The sequence below is a fragment of the Sus scrofa genome, chromosome 6 (assembly GCF_054392235.1).
Source record: "Sus scrofa isolate SSC_HxYL_T2T_F1_AM1 chromosome 6, Sscrofa_HxYL_maternal_Yorkshire_Landrace_v2.0, whole genome shotgun sequence".
In the NCBI taxonomy this organism is placed as follows: domain Eukaryota; kingdom Metazoa; phylum Chordata; class Mammalia; order Artiodactyla; family Suidae; genus Sus; species Sus scrofa.
Window position 1 is genome coordinate 49,901,689 of NC_139388.1, and position 20,649 is coordinate 49,922,337.

General features: G+C 40.2%; 1 protein-coding gene and 1 long non-coding RNA gene across 6 annotated transcripts in view; one reads left to right on the forward strand and one right to left on the reverse strand.

Annotated features, from left to right (window-relative positions):
• Positions 1-1,609: 1,609 nt before the first annotated feature.
• LOC146402345 (uncharacterized) lies at positions 1,610-4,436 on the reverse strand. Its single transcript, XR_014806202.1, has 2 exons — positions 2,881-4,436; positions 1,610-2,617 (listed from the first exon to the last, which is right to left on the reverse strand). It is a non-coding gene; the product is annotated as an uncharacterized LOC146402345 (long non-coding RNA).
• The window catches only part of ZNF566 (zinc finger protein 566), a 33,812-nt gene continuing 17,381 nt past the window's right edge, over positions 4,219-20,649 (forward strand). Inside the window, exons 1-4 of one of the 5 annotated variants that reach the window (XM_021097191.2) lie at positions 4,219-4,655; positions 13,713-13,785; positions 16,912-17,038; positions 17,341-17,439. In XM_021097191.2, coding sequence (XP_020952850.1) covers positions 13,777-13,785; positions 16,912-17,038; positions 17,341-17,439 — 235 coding nt within the window. In that variant the 5' untranslated portion in view covers positions 4,219-4,655; positions 13,713-13,776. Of the gene's footprint in view, positions 4,656-13,712; positions 13,786-16,908; positions 17,039-17,340; positions 17,440-20,649 lie in introns of those variants that run through there. The other 4 variants (XM_021097192.2, XM_021097194.2, XM_084960779.1 and 1 more) reach the window with 4 other exon arrangements.

A 20,649-nucleotide genomic window follows, 5' to 3' on the forward strand; every position in this document is an offset into this window, starting at 1 on the left:
ACGCGGGATCCGAGCCGCGTCTGCAACCTACACCACAGCTCACGGCAACGCCGGATCGTTAACCCACTGAGAAAGGGCAGGGACAGAACCCGCAACCTCATGGTTCCTAGTCGGATTCGTTAACCACTGTGCCGCGACGGGAACTCCAGGAATCACTTTTGTTAGTTTCTCAAGCAAACTTCAGCTCTTCCTGCAAACACAAATATTTTTATCCCACCCCTTTTCTTGTACAAAAGGTAACATATTATGACATAAGTTTCTATATATTGTTGTTTTTACTTAATATATCTCAGAGGCTTTACATATCTGGCTATAAACAGTGCTCTTATTTTCTTTTTCCAATTGCCTAGTGTTGTACTACATTCAGTGACTTACTTAAAACTATTTCCAATATTTTAATATTGTGAAGAGTGCTACGTAAATAACCTTGGATATGCATCATCATAGCAAGATCTGTAGGGTAAAATCCCAGAGGTAGGACTGCTCACTGAAAGGGTAAATGCAATTGGAATTTTAAGAGATGTTGCCGGAACTGCCTTCCAGAAAGTTTTCCCAATCAGCAGTCCCTCTAACAATGTAACTTTTCAAATTTGGGGAATATTTGCCATTTGAGTCCATAAGAAACAGTATCTCCATATAGTTTTTGTTTTTTTCTTTTTCTAGGGCAGCACCTGAGGCATATGGAAGTTCCCAGGCTAGGGGTGAAAACTGAGCTGCAGCTGCCGGCCACAGCCACAGCCACAGCCACAGTCACAAGAGATCCGAGCAGTGTCTGTGACCTACAACACAGCTCATGGCAATACCGGATCCTTAACCCACAGAGCAGGGCCAGGGATGGAACCTGCATCCTCATAGACACTAGTCTGGTTTGTTTCCACTGAGCCACAACTGGGAGCTCCTCTGTATAGTTTCAGTGGCATTTTTTTCATGCATGATGTTGAACATGTTTTCGTATATTTGAGAACAATAAGTAGACTCTAAGTTTTGGTTTCTTTTTTTTTTTTTTTTTTTTTTTTTTTTGTCTTTTTGTCTTTTTTAGGGCTGCACCTGCGTCATATGGAGGTTCCCAGGCTAGGGGGCCAATCAGAGCTGTAGCTGCCAGCCTACACCAGAGCTAAAGCAAGTTGGGATCTGATCCGCATCTGCGACCTATACCATAGCTCAAGGCAACGCTGGATCCTTAACCCAGTGAAAGAGACCAGGAACCGAACCCGCAACCTCATGGTTGCTAGTCAGGTTCCTTAACCACTGAGCTATGACGGGAAAGCCTCTGAGCATTATTATTATTATTATTATTTTTTTTTTTTTTTGTCTTTTGTCTTTTTGTTGTTGTTGTTGTTGTTGCTACTTCTTGGGCCGCTCCTGCGGCATATGGAGGTTCCCAGGCCAGGGGTTGAATCAGAGCTGTAGCCACCGGCCTACGCCAGAGCCACAGCAACGCGGGATCCGAGCCACGTCTGCAACCTACACCACAGCTCACGGCAATGCCGGATCGTTAACCCACTGAGCAAGGGCAGGGACCGAACCCACAACCTCATGGTTCCTAGTTGGATTCGTTAACCACTGCGCCACAACGGGAACTCCTGAGCATTATTTTTTAATCCCTCCATTTTTACTGGGTTGTTAGTCTTGTTTAATCAATTTTGGGGGGGCTCTTTATATCTGGGGAGATCAGCTCTTTGTTTGTAACAAAATGCAGATTTCTGCCAGCTTGTATTTTAACCTTTTTTTTTATGTAGTAGCAAAGATTAACCTTTCATGTCCAGGTTTTGGGATTCTGAATTTAGGAAGGTTTTTCTGCATTCCATGGCTACAAATTCACTCAAGTTTTCAATCTTTAATGTTTATGTAATTTAATTTTAAGTACTTTAATTTTTTTAAGTTTTAAATTTTGACCCATTTGGACTTAACTCTGAATTCAATACATAGCATAATCCATTCTCTTTTCTCCAGAAATGCTACCAAACTGTTCCTATTACGATCATTGAAAATTTTTTTCCAATTGATTTGCGATGCCCCATTCACCACACACTAAAATCCTTGATTTGGTTCATTTTCGGATTCTCTATTCTTTTCCACTAGTCTCTCCAGTCATATGACAAAGCCACACTATTTCAATTTTTAACGTTTTAGGGTGTTTTGTGATCTGTTAGGACAAGCTCCAACTGCCCAAGTTTTTTTTCCCAGAGAGTCTATTCTGACCTTTGTTTTTCCACTTCAACTTTAGAATAATAAAGTCTATTTAAAAAAAAATATACTGTTTTCACTGAGATCATGTTAAATTCATGAATTAATTTAAAATTAATGATGTTTATGATAAAGATTTCTATTAAATATGGTATAACATTGTTTATTTTTTTGTGTCCTTCATAATGTTTTAAATTTTTTCTTATATAGGTTTTATTTATTTCTTGCTGATTCTGAAGCATTTTATCCCATTCTAAGGTTTTGTTTGCATACATGAAGTTTATTTACATGAATTTTATACCCAACTACCTTTCTTTCTCCTTTTATTTAAAATTACATTGAAAGTAACTATAGCAAAATTCTTGAAGAAAGCATCTTTTTTTTTTTTTTTTTTTTTTTCTTTGTCTTTTTGCTATTTCTTGGGCCACTCCTGCGGCATATGGAGGTTCCCAGGCTAGGGTAGAATCGGAGCTGTAACTGCTGGCCTATGCCACAGCCACAGCAACCCGGGATCCGAGCCGCGTCTGCGACCTACACCACAGCTCACGGCAAAGTCGGATCGTTAACCCACTGAACAAGGGCAGGGACCGAACCCGCAACCTCATGGTTCCTAGTCAGATTCATTAACCACTGCGCCAGGACGGGAACTTCGAAGAAAGCATCTTTGCAATTAGCAGCAATTTATTTTTACACCCTCCCCCCCAAAAAAAAATCCACTGGCCTTGGGGTAACCAGAGGAAATTAAGTAAATCCTTGATTTGGCTAGACTCCTTAAAGAACCTCAAACTTACATTCCTTGATCTCACTAAACGTTGATTGTTTGTGTTTTTTTTTTTAATCCGACAATGGGAATAACACTTTAATTCACTTCTCTGCTATTTCCAATGGCCAATACTACTCCTCAATCTTTAAAGTTATTTCTTAGTCTAGAACTGCACAAATCAGCTCCCTTAGACATACACGCCTCCCCCAAGACGTTAAAAGAACATCAAGATTGAATGGCTAGGACTCCAAGATCTGGGCTCTAAGCAAGAGCAAGCCCCCCATTTAAAAAAATAGTTTCTTTAAAACCAACTTTCGTTTTTTAAAAAAGCGCTGCTTTAATTTCTATTCCATAATTGATCAAGCTTTAAATCATTTATTAGCTCAATTATGTAATCTTTCTCCCATCAAACCTTAAAAAAAGACAAAACAAAAACAAAAACAAAAACAAAAAACCTGCCCCAGAAAGATCCATCCTCCTTGCCACTGTTTTACAATGAGGTTCAGAGATTATTTTCCAAGATACAATCTCAGTCAAACATACGGTTGATACTCATTTAAATTATCAATTACTGGGGTTCCCTGGTGGCTAAGCGGGTTAAAGATCCAGCGTCCTCACTGCTGTAGCGATAGGTTTCATCCCTTGGCCTGGGAACTTCTGCATTCCAGAAGACAATCAATCAATCACAAATAGTTAATTCCACACACACCCCTACACAAAATCATGCGTCCAGTTTCTTCTCTATGGCACCCAACACATACCGGGCTCTCATTACTTGCATTCTGCACAGCTTGCCTCACCACCCCCTCATTCTCACGCTGCGACTATCACACCGAAGTCAGGAGCACAGCCCCTTTGCGAAGTCGGAAACTACTCCGTTTTAAACACCCCCTCCCCATTTCACGTTTAGCGATTCCTCCCCTTCAACCTCCCCAATCCCGTGGCAAGTTCCTGGTCTCCTCCTCTGCAGCCTCCTGGACTAGCTTTGGGTCTCAAAAATCTCAGGTCCCAAAACTCGGCACCGAAGAATCCCCCAAGTCAAACTCACACCCGAACAAAGGCCAAGACGGCGACCCAGAAAGCCTGCGCGCTCCCCTGGGCGCAGTGACACTCCCAGATGTCTGCGGGGTGTGGCCAGGCTCAGGGGATGAGGAATCCAGACGAATTTCAAACGGTCCATCCACCGCTTTTTCCTGCTTCCTAACTACACTTCCCAGGAGGCTCGGCGGTGCAAATTACCTCCCCTTGCGGACTAACTCTTTTCTTCCAGAGCGCGTTCAACTCCAGGGGATACAGTAGGGCGGACCTGGGAAGTCCATTTTCAAATGCTTAGGAGTGGCCTTCTTTGGGAACCACTGCCTGAGGCTGAGCCAGGCTCCGCGAGGTCTCTGGTGCGCGTTTGTGAGGGGGACGCAATCTTTTCGGCGGGACAGCAGCTGAGCTCTGATAAAAATCCCGTTGACTGTCAGCCATCTTGCCCGCCTCTGGGCGTCGCTGACTACACTTCCCAGAGGACTCCTCGGCAAAACGTGATTCTCGTGTGAATTCAACCTCGAGAATCACGCTCTGGGGGGACCCTCAGGTCCGTACCAGCAAGTGTTTCAGTGCAGTGGAGGGCTCTGCGCCTTTGGAAGCTTGGAAGAACCGAGGTGGGGAACCCTAAGAGAGGGTGGGCTTGAAGCATCGGCTTTGTACCGCTGAGGAGGTGAGATTGAAATTGTGTGTTTGTGTCTGTGTATTGGTATGTGATGAATGACCGTGTGATTGTGTCTCGCTGTTCCTGTAGTGAGCGTGTGTTTCCAATGATAACCGTGTGCAGCACAGCCTCAGAGCCTGTGACTGCTCTGGTGTGACGCGATGCGACCCGGTGAGGTACATGTAATCACGTGTGGCATTGAATGTGCTGGTGTGAGGAGCTTGTGACTCGGTGGATGTGATAGCGTTTGCCCCGTAGAGGGGTGTGATTGCGCGACTGTGTGCTGCAGAGTACCGTTGGGGTACTTGTGGATACTGTGTGGTTTTATCTGTCGTTTGTGTGATTGTGACTGCGACCGTGTTCAGGTGTGCAGTGCCTGTGACAGTGTGAGTTGTGATTTATTGTCCTCTTGGTAATTGTGTGATTGTGCTTATGTGACCTTTTGAGGCCCTGGGTATGAGGCCCTGTTGTTTGAGTTGCGGGTTATCTTTAGCTGTAAGTTCCCATGTTCGTTTATATTTGTGTGTGGTTATGTTATTATGTTAGCATCACTGGATAAATGTATGAGGATTTTTCACTTATGTATATATACCACTTTAAGCATTATACTGTAGTTTTTCCCCATTTTAAAACTTTATGTGAATGCTGACATACTTTTATCTCTTACTTTAATGATTTGTACAACTATGTTTTTGGGAATTATCCATATTAGATATGATAGTGGTTCATTTGTTTTCTTTATTATATTCCATCCTTTAAAGTATACCAGTTATTCATCCCTTCTAAAAATGATGGACATTTGAGTTATTTCTAGTTTTTCACTTTATAGACTGTGCTGCCACCAGCATTCTTTTACATAGGATACACATGCATGATTTACCTACCAATGGAATTACAGTGTCATATATCTTCCACTTTACCAGGTAGTGCCAAAATATCTACCAAACTAAATTTATACTTGCACAGCAGTGTTTGAAACATCACATTGCTCCATGTCCCTACCAAAACATGGTTCTGATAATTTTTTTACATTTTTATGATATAGCAAATATACAGTAAAGTGCATGAATCTTTTTTTTTTTTTTTTTGCTTTTTAAGGCCTCACCTGTGGCATATGGAAGTTCCCTGGCTAGGGGTCTAATCAGAGCTGTAGCTGCCAGTCTACACCACAGCCACAGCAACACTAGATCCAAGCTGCATCTGTGACCTACACCGTAGCTCATGGCAACACCGGATCTTTAACCCACTGAGCAGGGCCAGGAATCGAACCTTCATCCTCATGGGTACTAGTCGGATTCATTACTGCTAAGCCACAACGGGAGCTCCAAATGTGTGATCTTAAGTATACAGCTGTAAAACAGTTTCCTAGATCAACACAAAGAACTTTACCACTACCCCAGAAGATTCACTCATGCCCCTTCCAAGTTATTCCTCTCCCAGAATCAATATTCAGAATTCTATAACCATTAGTTGATTTTACCCTTTCTTGAATTTCATAAACAAATGGAATTATATAGTATGTGCTCTTTTACAATTGGCTTCTTTTGTTCTGCATTATATCTATGAGATTTATCTGTGTTGTTGAGCGTAATTGCATTTAGTTATGATTACATTTAGGGATATGTTGCAATTGATTGATTTTTCAAAATTTCCAATATCGTTGCTATGAACATTTTGCTGTGGTTTTTGTGAACACATAAATACTGTTCTCCTGCGTAAATATTTAGGAATGGAATTGATAGATCACTGGGAAGGCATATGTTTAGTAAATACTACCAATGCTCGTGTTGTACCAGTTTACACTCCATCCAGTAATGTATGAGAGTTTCAGTTGCTCCACATCATCTCCATTATTTGATATTATCAATCTCTTATTTTAACTATTTTGGTGGATGTGTGGTCTACTTTCATTGCAGTTTTAACTTGCATTTCCCTGATGTGTAACATTCTGCACCTTTTCATATCTTTATTGGCCACTTGAATATCCAGTTTTTTAAAAGGATCTATTCAGGTCTCTTTGTCCTCTTGCCCTTTTAAATTTTTTTCTCTCTCTCTTTTTTTTTTTTTTTTAAACCTATGCTGGATCCTTAACCCACTGCACCACAGCAGGAACTCCAGATTTTTTTCTCATTTTTAAAAAACTTTTTATTTTCATATTTTTTCGTATTGTAAACATAGTACAAGGAATTCCCATATACTCTTCATCTTCACTCAGGTGTTCATAGTACATTTATGAAAACCAGGACATGTGCCCTGATACAAGACTTTTGCTAATTTATAGATTTCTTTCTTTCTTTTTTGGCCACCCCACGGCATATGGCATTCCTGGGCCAGGAATCAGATCTGAGCCACAGTTGTGATCTATGCTTCAGCTGTGGCAACGCCAGATCCTTAACCCACTGTGCCAGGCTGGGTATTGAACCTACATCCCAGGGCTCCACAGCTGCCAATGATCCCCTTGGGCCACAACGGGAACTCCCAGGGACTGAAATCTGATTCACAGCTTCCACAGCACTGGATCCTTTAACCCGCTGTGCTGGTGGGGAGCCAATCTGCACTTCCACAGTGACGTGAGCTACTGCAGTTGGATTCTTAATCCAGGGAAATGTTTGGCCATTTCCTTATGTCAAATTCTTTTCTCCAACAGTGAGAAACCTGCTTCTTAATATCAATAATTTTTTTCTGGGAGTTCCCATCATGGCGCAGTGTTTAACGAATACGACTAGGAACCCTGAGGTTGCGGGTTCAGTCCCTGCCCTTGCTCAGTGGGTTAACGATCTGGCGTTGCCGTGAGCTGTGGTGTAGGTTGCAGACTCGGCTCGGATCCCGCGTTGCTGTGGCTCTGGCGTAGGCCGGTGGCTACAGCTCCGATTCAACCCCTAGCCTGGGAACCTCCATATGCCGTGGGAGCTGCCCAAGAAATGGCAAAAAGACGAAAAAAAAAAGACATTTCCAAAGTTACTCCGTTTAGTTCTTTTCCTCACCACCCTCTTCATTGTAGTTTTGTCACTCATTTTTCCTACATTTAGCTTTCTGTGTTATACTTCAGGTTCCCTTACATCCTGGTTGATTGCAACATGTCAATATTTTGAGTATGAAAAAATTAATGTAGTTCCTGCCCACTCCCTGTACATAATCAACCTCATTAGTTTCTGCTTTATCCTTTTGGTATTCCCCTTTGCACAAATGAACAGATACAGGTATTCTTTTGAGTGACTCCTTTTTGCATTAAAGATACTCTAGGTACTCTTTTAAACATTGTTTCTTTTACATGTCCTGGACATTCTACTGCAATTCAAGGAGATGCTAACAATTTTTTTATAGCTTTATAATTTCTAGGGTATGGATTTATCATGGTTTATTCAAGCATTCTCCTTTAATGGGCATTTTACAGGTCATTTACAATATTTTGCTATTAGAAATAGCACAACAATAAATGACTTTCTATAGATACATTTTTGTATTGTGTGAGGTGTATCTTCAGAGTAGATTCCTAAAAGTGGGATTGCTGGGTTAAAAGGTAAATGTATATGCAGTTTTGCTAGGTATTGCTAAATTCTCCTCTAGAGTTGTTATATCGGTTTTCATTTCCACTTGCAATGTCATAAGAGTGCCTCTTCCTTTCCCCACCCACAGCGTAGCCAACAGAATGTTCCCTCATGCATGCTTTTTGGTTCTTACCATTGTAATAGGTGAAACATAGTATCTTGGTGTTGTTTTTTAATTTGCTTAATTATGAATGTGCTTGAACATTTTATTTTATTTTATTTTATTTATTTATTTTATTTTATTTTTTTGTCTTTTGTCGTTGTTGTTGTTGTTGCTATTTCTTGGGCCGCTCCTGCGGCATATGGAGTTTCCCAGGCCAGGGGTTGAATCGGAGCTGTAGCCACTGGCCTACGCCAGAGCCACAGCAACGCGGGATCCGAGCCGCGTCTGCAACCTACACCACAGCTCACGGCAACGCCGGATCGTTAACCCACTGAGCAAGGGCAGGGACCGAACCCGCAACCTCATGGTTCCTAGTCGGATTCGTTAACCACTGCGCCACGACGGGAACTCCTATTTTATTTATTTTTGATTTTTAGGGATGCACCCTTGGCATATGGAAGTTCCCAGGCTAAGGGTTCAAATCAGAGCTATAGCTGCCGGCCTACGCCACAGCCACGGCAGCTCGGGATCCAGTGGTACCTGTGAGCATCACCACAGCTCATGGTGAGGCTAGGGATCTAACCCACATCCTCATGGATCCTAGTCGGGTTTGTTAACCACTGAGCCACGAAGGGAACTCCTGTTTGCACATTTTAAATTGTATTTGTGTGCGTGGTGGCCAATTAATACCTTTCCCCATTTTTCTAGCCGTTTTTTAGCCCTTTGTCTTCTATGATTAGTAGTTTTGGGGTTTTTTGGTTGGTTTTTTGGTTGTTGTCTTTTTGGTATCTTGAAAAGAAATCTTTGCTTATTCCCAAGGTCTTAAAGATACTCTCCTTTGTGGAAGTTCCCAGGCCAGGGATCAAACCTGTGCCATAGCAGTGACTCAGGCTGCTGCAGTGACAGTGCCAGATCCTTAACCTGCTACACTGCAAAAGAAGTCTATGTGTTCTTTTAGAAGCTTTATAAATTTAACATCCACATTTAAATCTGTGATCCATATTAAATTAATTTTTGTGTATGGTGAGAGGTAAGGACAGAGGCTGTTTTTCCATTCAAGTATCTAATTCTTCCACCAAGATTTTATTGAAAACACCATCCTTGTGGTGAGATCGATTGCAAGAAGCTTTTATTGTAAATCAGGTGATATTATATATGTGGCTCCCTTTCTGAACTGTATTCTTTTTATTTTTTTCTTTTTGTTAGTACCACTGTTATGAAGTCTACAGTATTAATTCTCTCTTTTTTCTTCTTTTTTTCAGACTATTTTAAATCTTCTCAATTTCCTATAGATGTTAGAATCAGTTTGTTGATTCTCAACAAAGAAAAATCCTTGCTAGAATGTTGTTTGTGTATCTATATTTTAATTTGGGAAGAATGAAAATCATATTGAATCTTCCAGCTATTAAATATATATACATTTATTAAGGTCTTTAACTTCTCTGAGGAGTTTGTTATGGTTTTCTGTGCACATCTTTTGTTAGATTTATACTTGGATATTTGACATTATTTTTGAAACTATAAGTAGTATTTAAATTTTTAAAATTTTCCAATTGCTGGTAGAAGTACTGTTGTTTTTTTGTATTTGTCCTTGTTTTAACATCTATAAAAACACCTATCGTAGGAGTTCCCGTAGTGGCACAGCAGAAAAGAATCAGACTAGGAACCATGAGGTTGTGGGTTCGATCCCTGGCCTCACTCAGTGGGTTAAGGTTCCGGTGTTGCTGTGAGCTGTAGGTTGCAGATGTGGCTCAGATCTGGCTTTGCTGTGGCTCTGGCGTAGGCTGGCAGCTACAGCTTGGATTAGACCCCTAGCCTGGGAACCTCCATGTGCCTCGGGTGCGGCCCTAAAAAGACAAAAACAAAAAAACCATCTATTGTAAGAAGTGATTTATCGAATTAAGGGAGTTCGCTTTCTCTTCTGCTAAGGGTTTTTTTACATTGAGGGGTGATTTTTTTTTGCGGGGGAGGGGAGACTGCACCCGCAGCATGTGGAAGTTCCTGGGTCAGGGACTGAACCCATACCACAGTAGCAACCCAAGCTGCTACAGTGACAAGAGAGTGCTGAAGTGCATTTTCTGTGTCTATGAAAGGATCAAATGATTCTTCTTTTGTTTATTATTAATGTGGTAAATTATGTTTGTTTTCAAAAGTTGAACGAACTTTTTGTCCCTGGAATAAACTCTACTTCGCCATAATGTATTACATTTTCCCCTCAGTGAGCTAGATTTACTAATACCTTATGTAGAATTTCTGCATGTGTGTTCATGAGAAGTATTGGCCCATAATTTTCTTTTCTTCAAATGTCTTCATTAATTTTTGGTGTCAGGCTTATGTTAGTTGCATAAAATGAGTTGGGAAGATTTCCCTGTGTTCTCTTTTCACTGCATGTAAGACTAAAGTTATTCCTTAACTTTGGAAGAATTCACTGGGGAAACTATCTGGGCCTGAAATTTTCTTGATAGGAAGATTTTATTTTATTTTATTTTTGTCTTTTTGCTATTTCTTGGGCCGCTCCCGCGGCATATGGAGGTTCCCAGGCTAGGGGTCCAATCGGAGCTGTAGCCACCGGCCTACGCCAGAGCCACAGCAACGTGGGATCCGAGCCGCATCTGCAACCTACACCACAGCTCACGGCAACGCCGGATCGTTAACCCACTGAGCAAGGGCAGGGACCGAACCCGCAACCTCATGGTTCCTAGTCGGATTCGTTAACCACTGCACCACGACGGGAACTTCCTCGATAGGAAGATTTTAAATTATGGAATCAATTTAACTCTTCAGCTGTGCCGTTGTTTCTGGGTTTTTTGGGGTTTTTTTTGGAGTTTTTGTTCATTTGTTTGTTTGTTTCGGTTTTTTTGGGGCTGCACCCGAGACATGTGGAGGTTCTCAAGCTAGGGGTCAAATCATAGCTGTAGTCGCTGACCTATGCCACAACTATAGCAACACCAGATCTGAGAGCCAGGTCTGTGACCTACACCACAGCTCATAGCAATGCCGGATCCTTAACCCACTGAGCAAGGCCAGGGATCAAACCTGTGTCCTCATGGATACTAGTCAGATTCGCTTCCACTGAGCCATCACAGGAATTCCAGTTTTGTTTCGTTTTGTTTTTTTTTTTGAAAATTTGTCTATTTCATTAATTCATTAAGGATGTAAACTTTTTAGTATTCTGTTATTATCTTTTTAATGTGTATGGCATCTGTAGTGATATTCCCTTTTTCATTCCTAATTTTGTTCATTTGTGTTATCCCTCCCTTTTTTTCCATCAGTGCTGTTGTAATAGGTCTCTTATTCCTCTGGGTCCTTTCATGATATTTTTCCTTTCTCTTTGGTTTTTACCAGTTTGACTCTGACATGCTTTGGGTATGGTTTGCTTTCGTTTTGTAGATTTGTTTTGTTTACCTTTTGTATGTTATTCTTCAGGTTTGCTTAGCTTCTCTTTCTGGATTACTATGCATTCTTTAGTATCTGCCACGTAATAGGCTGTGTGGTTGATAAGGGAATACTAAGAACTAATAGATAGTAATAATAGTTATATTAAAGGAATGCTCTCAGGTTTTAAGGAAGAGGCATTTGTGGGTTACTTTGGTTTTCGTTTCCTAGCGTATGTTTCCTTGCAGTGGAATGCAGTGAGTAATGAATGGTAGAAGTAGCCATTAAATAATTGATAACATGATAATTTTGGTGTTACTTCTGAGTGGTCAGTTTTACATGAAATTATTGATAAATTATTTAATGATCAAGGAGGTTGGTATATAGAGAGCAATGCTCACTGCCCTTTCTACTTTAATAATGATCAGTTTACTATAGTCCTATATCCAATAAACAAAAAGCACACATTTTCTTAAACCATTAAACATCAATCACAAATTCAGTTATTCTCTTTAATAAACAGTTTAGACTTCTATTAGTATTTTAATGTAACTTATTCTTTTGGACATTTTAAATATCTTAAGCACACAGGAGTTCCCTCGTGGCTCAGTGGGTTAAGGATCCGGTGTTCTCACGGCTGTGGCTCTGCTTACAGCTGTGGCTCAGGTTCGATCCCTGGCCTGGGAACCTCCACATACTGGCCAAACACACATACACACACAATATACATAATTATTACAAATTTTGTTACTACACTTACAGTCAAAAGCTACTCTAAAGCATCAGTCCAGGAGTTTCCGTCGTGGCACAGCGGAAATGAATCCAACTAAGAACCATGAGGTTGCAGGTTTGATCCCTGGCTTTGCTCAGTAGGTTAAGGATCCAGCATTGCCGTGAGCTGAGGTATAGGTCGCAGTTTGGATCTGGCATTGCTGTGGCTATGGTGTAGGCCGGCATCTATAGCTCTGATTCAACTCCTCCACATGCCTCAGGTGTGGCCCTAGAAAGCAAAAAAATAAATAAAGCATCAGTCCATTTCTACATTATTTCTATAGTTTTAAATTCCTTCCTATTGTTATGCTAATTTTAATGTCTTTCCAACATTTCCATAAAATTACTTTGCTTTTCTAGATTTCACTTTTCTTAAGGCAAGACTCATTAACCCCAACAATCTTCTCAAACTAGGCAAATTAGAGGAGCTGGTTTATCAACTGGTCAGGCAAATTAGAGGAGCTGGTTTCCTGGTCAGGACTTGGGACCTGATTGTAAAATCCAAGATCATTGAAAACTGGTTTGAGCAAGGTATATCCAAACTAAAATGCATATGATCAACTTTTAGAAATTAATCATTCAGAATTCATATACAAGTAAAAACAATATATATACAAGGATATTTATTACAGCATTGTTTGAAAGACTGGAAATAACCCTGTTGATCATGGATAGCAGATTCCATTTAATGGAATACAGTGTAACTGAGAGAATTGTATAGCTCTGAATGTACTAGTTGGGATCTTGTCCAAGATACATTAAGTAAAAATAGCAGTGTGTAGGATACACTACAATTTGTATTTTTAAAAAGTATATCTTTTTGTGTATATGTGTATATATACAAACTATATTCTCTAGGTCATAACAGGTTGTCCAAATTTGTCCCGCTCCAATCAAAGCCTGAAGTTTTTGGATTAGGGATTAGGGAATAAGGAGAGATTTACCCTTTTTTTTTTTTTTTTTGGTCTTTTTATGGCATATGGAAGTTCCCAGGCTAGGGGTTTTATAGGAGTTGTAGCTGTCACAGTCTACACCACAGCTCATGGCAATGCCAGATCCTTAACCCACTGAGCAAGGCCAGGAATCGAATTCCTATCCTCATGGATACAAGTCAAGTTTGTTACCGCTGAGCCGCAACCGGAGCTCCCACCCCTTCTCATCACTAATACCCTTCAAGTGTTTGTGAAGAGTGGACAGAGAGGAAAATGATAGTTCTGGGAGCTTTGAGATGAGTGAGATCTTATATAGCTTTTTTTTTGCCTCCCCCAGCTCTGCCTTTATACAAAAGAGGAGCCCAGAGGAGGACAGGTCCTTTTCTGCAGATATTAAAGCCATGGCTCAGGTGAGATGATATTTCCTATTGTTCAAATAGAGTCATTTTTACCCCTAGTACCTGTACATATTTGCTTTCCTCATCATGATGCTTTTGGTGTTTAAAAAAAAAACAAAAAAAAAAAAACAAAAAAAACTCTTCAGACAGTTTAGTTGTAAGCAGTGCCAAAGTTCTCTTATCCTTGCTCTTAAGGAAAAGGTCTCTAGTAAGCCAATTCAAAATTTTCTCTCTTGGTGAAGATATTTATAGAAAAAGTGGTTGGATAATCATTATTGGAAAAAGGAAAAAATGTCTGGTTAAAGATCTTTACACTCTTAAATTACAGATTAAGTTAAGGATGAAGTTAGGGAGCCAAGGGGTTTGATAACAAGTTTCTCTGAAGAGGTCTTAATCAGATTAAAACCCATTGGAAACTGCTTATGGATTTCATCAAGATTTCCTATAGGCTCCCACAAATTGTGATTTACAAAATGTAAAAAACAGCCTGACTGAGACCAGATTTGAAAAAAAATTTTTGCATAAATTAAGACAGTCCCCTTTCAGGAATCAGACCCCTATGTCTTCCTAAACAAACTGGTGCCCTCCAGTGTCCCCCCTTCTGCTTTTAAACACTGTTTACAAACTCATTTCGTATCATTTAGGTCCTTCAGCAGCTTGTGTCTCAGACCTTCTGTCAGAAATCTTGGTAGAACAGCAAATGTGTTTTCCATCTGTTAATGGTCAGTGATTTGATGGGATAGAGATGAGTGATTAGGGGCATATCATAGGGAAAAGCCCTGATCCGCTCCACAAACCTCAGTTTACCAATAAGAAAATAGGTGGAATAGTTTTGTTTGATTGCATTCTTTTGTTTTTTCTTTTTTCTTTTTTTCTTTTTTTCTTTTTTTTTTTTTTTTTTTTTTCTTTTTGGGGCTTATGGAGGTTCCCAGGCTAGGGGTCAAATCAGAACTATAGCTGCTGGCCTACGACACAGCCACTGCAACGCTGGATCCAAGCTGCACCCACCACAGGTCACGGCAACACCAGATGCCCGACCCACTGAGCGAGGCCAGGGATCAAACCCGCATTCTCATGGATACTAGTTGGATTCATTTCCACTGAGCCATGATGGGAACTCTGCATTCTTTTTTTTTTGGGGGGGGGGTTGTTTGTTTGTTTGTTTTCTGGCTGTGCCTGTGGCATGTGAAACTTCCCTGGCCAGGCCCAAACCCGAGCTGCAGCTGTGGTAAAGCTGGATCCCTAACCTCTACACCACAAGGGAACTTCTGGATTTCATTCTTTTTTTTTTTTTTTATTTCATTCTTAATACATAGAAAGATCTGGTGTGTGAGCCTTTCAGGTCAGGTGTGTGTCTAGTGGTTGGTACAGAGCTCTGACATCCCACCAGCTCATCCACGATACACAGACTCAGTAAAGCCATTTGTGTGAAACTGGATCATGCTGTCCATCAGCTTCCTGTAGCTCAGGAACAAAGAGAATTTACAGTTGAGCAATGGATGGTTTTGGGTAAGATGGGGCCAGTATTGGGAAGGTCTTTAAAAGATCACCTTCAGCCTCAATGTCTGGAAGCAAAAGAGAATTGTCATTTATGTTAGTATTATAGAATCTTATTTGTGGAGAAATGTACTTAGGAAAAGAATTTGTTGTAACAAAGAATGACTTTTATTATATAGTGGTGTGACATTAGGATGGATCAGATTTAAATTATATGCAAATTTAATTTTCTAAGATAAAATATTTTTTCAAGTCACTTTATGTATATTCACAGGTCAAGTAGTACTATTTCATCTGGCCACACTACCATTTCCATTCCCAAAAGGTAGCTGTCCTCAACTCTCAAACATTGAGGACAGTTTTACTCATTATCTCTTGACTCACTGCAGCGTGGAATGGACATTGTACTCCCACATTGTATCCTTCACTTCCTCTGATTCTGTATGAATCATATATATATATGTTATTATATTATTATTTTTTTTAATGGCTGTACCTGCAGCATATGGATGTTCCCAGGCCAGGGATTGAATCCAAGCCATGGTTGCAGCAACGCCAGATCCTTTAACTCGCTATGCTAGGGGCGGGGATCAAACCTGCACCTCTGCAGCTACCCCAGCCACTGCAGTGGGATTCTTAACCCACTGTGTCACAGAGGGAACTCCTTTGGTTAAATCAGTCGTGGGTGCATTCTTATGACTTGCAAATATCACTCATTGCTGAGCCAGCTTATGGTTTTATTCTATTACAGCCTTTCGTTTTTCCTGGGGTTAATTGCTTTCTCCCCCTATTTGCTTAGTTGTTCATGTAGTTATAGCCAAAATCTCCAGAATCACTGCCACATGCCAATCAATATGTTTTCCATCTGGTCAAACACATCAGTTCCTTTTGAACATGGAGACACTGCATTCCCTTTCTTGAATCCCATGTTTTCCTCTTTTCTGGTTTCCTCTGATTTTGGTGGAGCACAACCTCTGGTAGTTTCCTAAGAAATTGTGCTTGAGACCTTTTACGTTTAGAAATGTCTTTTTTCACTTGTCACAACAGAATCATAGTTTGGTTATGAAATTCTAGATCAGAATTTCTTTTCTTCATTAGCATATTGAATTGTTCACAACGATTTTCTTAAGAACCCCATTGCCTTTCTGATTCTTGATGACTTTTATCCAATCTGCTTTCCTCTGGATGCTTTTAATATCTTCTCTTTATCCCTTATTCTGAAATTTTGCTCTTAGCTATTTTGGAAAAAGAGAGAGAGAGAGAGATTCACATGTGTTTAGAACAGACTCTATGATAAGCATGTGCTGGGTGTTGGTTTATACTATTTCATTGGATAGTTCCTCCTCTTAGCCGGATTCGGTACCTTCCCAGACTTGTTTGGATAATGGAAGTGTCCCACTACACACAGGCAGTTTTGCCCCGGGGGAAACAGAGTGACTGTGGAAGCACAGCGATTCGATCCTGCTTATTTGTTTATAACCCTTGACGTGCATCAGAGACGTTCAGCCCCGCTCTGTATGCTTTCTGTTTTTTCGCTTCTTCTACCTTTATTTTTTTTTTCCTCTCTCTTTCCTTCACAAAAGTACTTCTTTGTATTAATCAAATCTAATTTTTTAAAATTTACCATGGTTGTTGTTCCAGGAGTCAGTGATGTTCAGTGATGTGTCCATAGACTTCTCTCAGGAGGAGTGGGAATGCCTGAATGATGATCAGAGAGCTTTATACAGAGATGTGATGCTGGAGAATTACAGCAACCTGGTTTCGATGGGTAAGGACGTCTGTCCATAATAATTTAGATTCAGCCCTTAGAGGGTCTGCTTCCTCTGCTGTTATACTCACCTACCTTTCCAGTAACCGTTTGGATTTCCACATCCTGCTCCCAGAGGAATGTTTTTAATACTTTAGAGTTAGAAAGAGGCGTTTATGCTTTGAGTTATGAGGGGAGTCTCAAGTTCTCTGTTATGTTTCGTAACGCCGATGTGTCTTTCTTTGACTCTTGATAATGAAGGGATTGGATTTGAATTCTGGGACATTCTCATCATAAACTTATCTCGTTACTTCTTTTGTAAGCAGGACATTCTATTTCTAAACCAGATGTGATCTCCTTCTTGGAGCAGGGGAAGGAGCCCTGGCTGGTTGACAGAGAACTAACAAGAGGCCAGTGGCCAGGTAAGTGGTTGGTCAGCGGAGAGACTGCGCCTTTGACATGCAGTCTGGGACGTGCCTCTTAAAAACTTGAGGCCTGTTGTGCAAGAGGAAGCCTTTTCAGCATGACCTTTCAAATGACCTTACCTTTTCCCCTTATTTAACATACTCTGCCTACTTTTCTTCTCTTCTACTTCTGTCCCACGTCTAACCAGCTGGTGACCTCCTCCCCCTTCTCTGATAATATTCCTTTCTCTCTATAATTTGGGTCTACTTCCTTATAAGCTTCTCATCCTCTTTTGTATTTAGTCTTTAAAAAGCATCCCTGTCTCTGGAAATATTTTTTTCTCTAAGTTACCAAAGACTTTTTTTTTTTTTTTTTTTTTTGAGGGTTTTTAAGATAGAGCAGCTCCTACTCTCATTGCTTCCTTCATACATTAATACACATTTACTGATTTCCTAATGTGTGTGAGGAACTCTGCTAGGTACTGAAGAGTTAAAAAAGCGAATAAGCAATTTCAGAGTTTGTAGCGTAATAGGGCTACTGTATATAACTCCTAAAATGTAGAACCTCCATAAGAAAGGTTGAGATAGGGAGCTCAGTGGAAGGTGAGGGCCAAAGAGGTAGAAGAACTGATCCACATAGATGTCAAAGAGGGCGATTTGAGCGTGCACGTCATTGACTTTCGATAAAATGCTGGAAAATAAGGGTCTGTGCCTCCTTGAGAACTTAGTGCTGGCAAAGAGATTTGGTACCTAGGAGCAAAAACAGGACCACACATTCATTCATTCAGTATATATTTATTGAATACCTTTTGCACGCCCAGCACTACACTCAACACTGATACAGCAGTGAATAGAATAGGCAAAGTCTCCAATCACAGAGTTTACCCCCCAGTCCAGGGAGAGATACACAAATAAATGAATATGTACTATATATAATGGTAAGTGCTGAAAAGTAAAACAAAGTAGAGAAAGGGGTGGAGAGTGCTATTTTATGTGACATGCTATGAGAAACTTTCTCCAATAAGATGACATTTGGGGAATTCGTGTTGTGGTGCAGCGGAAATGAATCTGGCTAGAAACTATGAGGTTGCAGGTTTGATCCCTGGCCTTGCTCAGTGGGTTAAAGATCCACCATTGCTGTGAGCTGTATTGTAGGTCACAGATGCAGCTTGGATCTGATGTTGCTGTGGCTGTGGTGTAGGCCAGCAGCTGTAGCTCTGATTCGACCCCTAGCCTTGGAACCTTCACATGCCTCGGGTGCAACCTAAAAAAAAAGATGACATTTGAGCAGAGACCTGAAGAAGTACAGCAGTAAATCATTCTACATGATTACCAGGAGGAAGAACATTCTAGAGAAAGGAAGCCAGGCATTCAGAGGCCTGAGGCAGGTGTGTGCATTGGCAGCCAGGGGGCCAATCCTTCATCTGTCCTAATAAGTCCAGCACCTCATTTCATGTGACCTTTGCATAACTTCAATATGTAATTCTAAAAGTGGACAGTTTCTTCCTTTCTTAACTTTATTTTTAATTTATTTATTTATTTTTGTCTTTTTAGGGCCACACCCATGGCATATGAGGTTCCCAGGCTAGGGGTCTAATTGAAACTGTAGCTGCTGCCGGCCTGCGTCACAGCCACAGCAACACAGGATCCAAGCCGTGTCTGCGATCTATACCACAGCTCACGGCCACACCGGATCCTCAACCCCCTGAGCAAAACCAGGGATTGAACCTGCATCCTCATGGATGGTAGTCAGATTCATTTCCTCTGAGCCACAATAGGAACTCCTCCCTTTCTTAACTTTAATGCTTTATCATCCCTAATAACTTTTACAATGATTTCTTGGTACACTAAATTGTGTCCTTCTCTTAAGAGCTAATAAAAGTGGACATTTTCATATTAAGGATGCTATTGTCTTTAACTTGTTCACTGCTCTATTTTATACTTGTTATCTATTACTGTCCTAATTTTCCTGAAAACAGTTTTTCTGGACTGTATGAAATAAAAGTGTTTATTTACCAGTTTCCAGGGGGTGCTTTTTCTTTTTAAATTTTAATTTTGATTGGCAACCTTATGTTTTAATGTAGTCAGTTCCTTTGTGGTTATTATAAGTTCTGACTTTAGAAAATTAACTAGCCTCTACAAATTTTATGGATATTTTATCCTTTAAAAACTTGTTTCTGCTATTTTTAAAAACATTTAAAAGTTATCCATTTTAAAGTTAAATAATCCATTTTAAAGATGTTTTACAGTAAGCTGTAAATTGAAAGTCCAAATCAGTTCTCCCCCCCCCCATATTTTATTTTAGCATCACTTACTCAACAGGTGATTATTTCATCATTGTTTTGTCTACCTGTTAAGCAGTTAAGTTCTGATTTTTATTAGTTTGTATTTCAGGGCCTCTTATTCCATTTGTTTGTTCCATCTATCCATTTATGCATGCAGGATAGATATGGACAGCAGACAATTAATATATTTTATTTTTTTATTGGTAATTATCTCAATTACAGAAAAGTAACAAATTATAGGTAGATAGTCAAACAATTATAAAACGAACTGTCATGGAACCATCACCCAGGTCAAGAACTACAACACTGAGTCCCTAGTATCTTGTGTCTCTTTATACTTTTATCAACTAAGAGGGCCACCCACAATATAGTTTAGTTTTAATTGAGTTTGAATTTTATATACATAGACTCATACTGTATATATTCTTTCATGTTGCTTCTTTCTTGAGCATTTTGCTTTTCAGATTCATACATATTATTTTTTATAGTCAGAGTTGATTCATTTGATTATATGAGTAGACCACAGTTTATTCTTCAGTTCTACTTTTCATAGGCAGCTTGTTCCTAGTATTTGACAGTTACGAGTAGCTACTATGAACATCTTTATGTTCTTTGAATAGGAGAGAAATAAGTGGATAAGACATTCTGTCTTTAGCTGCCCAATTTTCAACTTTTCTTTTCTTTCTTTTTTTTTTTTTTTTGCTATACTGGGGCACGTGGACGTTCATGGGCCAAGGATCAAACCCACACCATAGCTGTAACCAGAGCCACAGCAGTGGTAATGCCAGCTCCTTAACCCACTGAGCCATCAGGGAACGCCTCAACTTTTCTTTAATGTCTATAGTTTACAATCTGTAGACATTAGATTGTCTGTGTTTAATGTCTATAGTTTACAATCCCACCAGCAATATATGGGAGCTCCCATTGTTCTACATGCATCCTA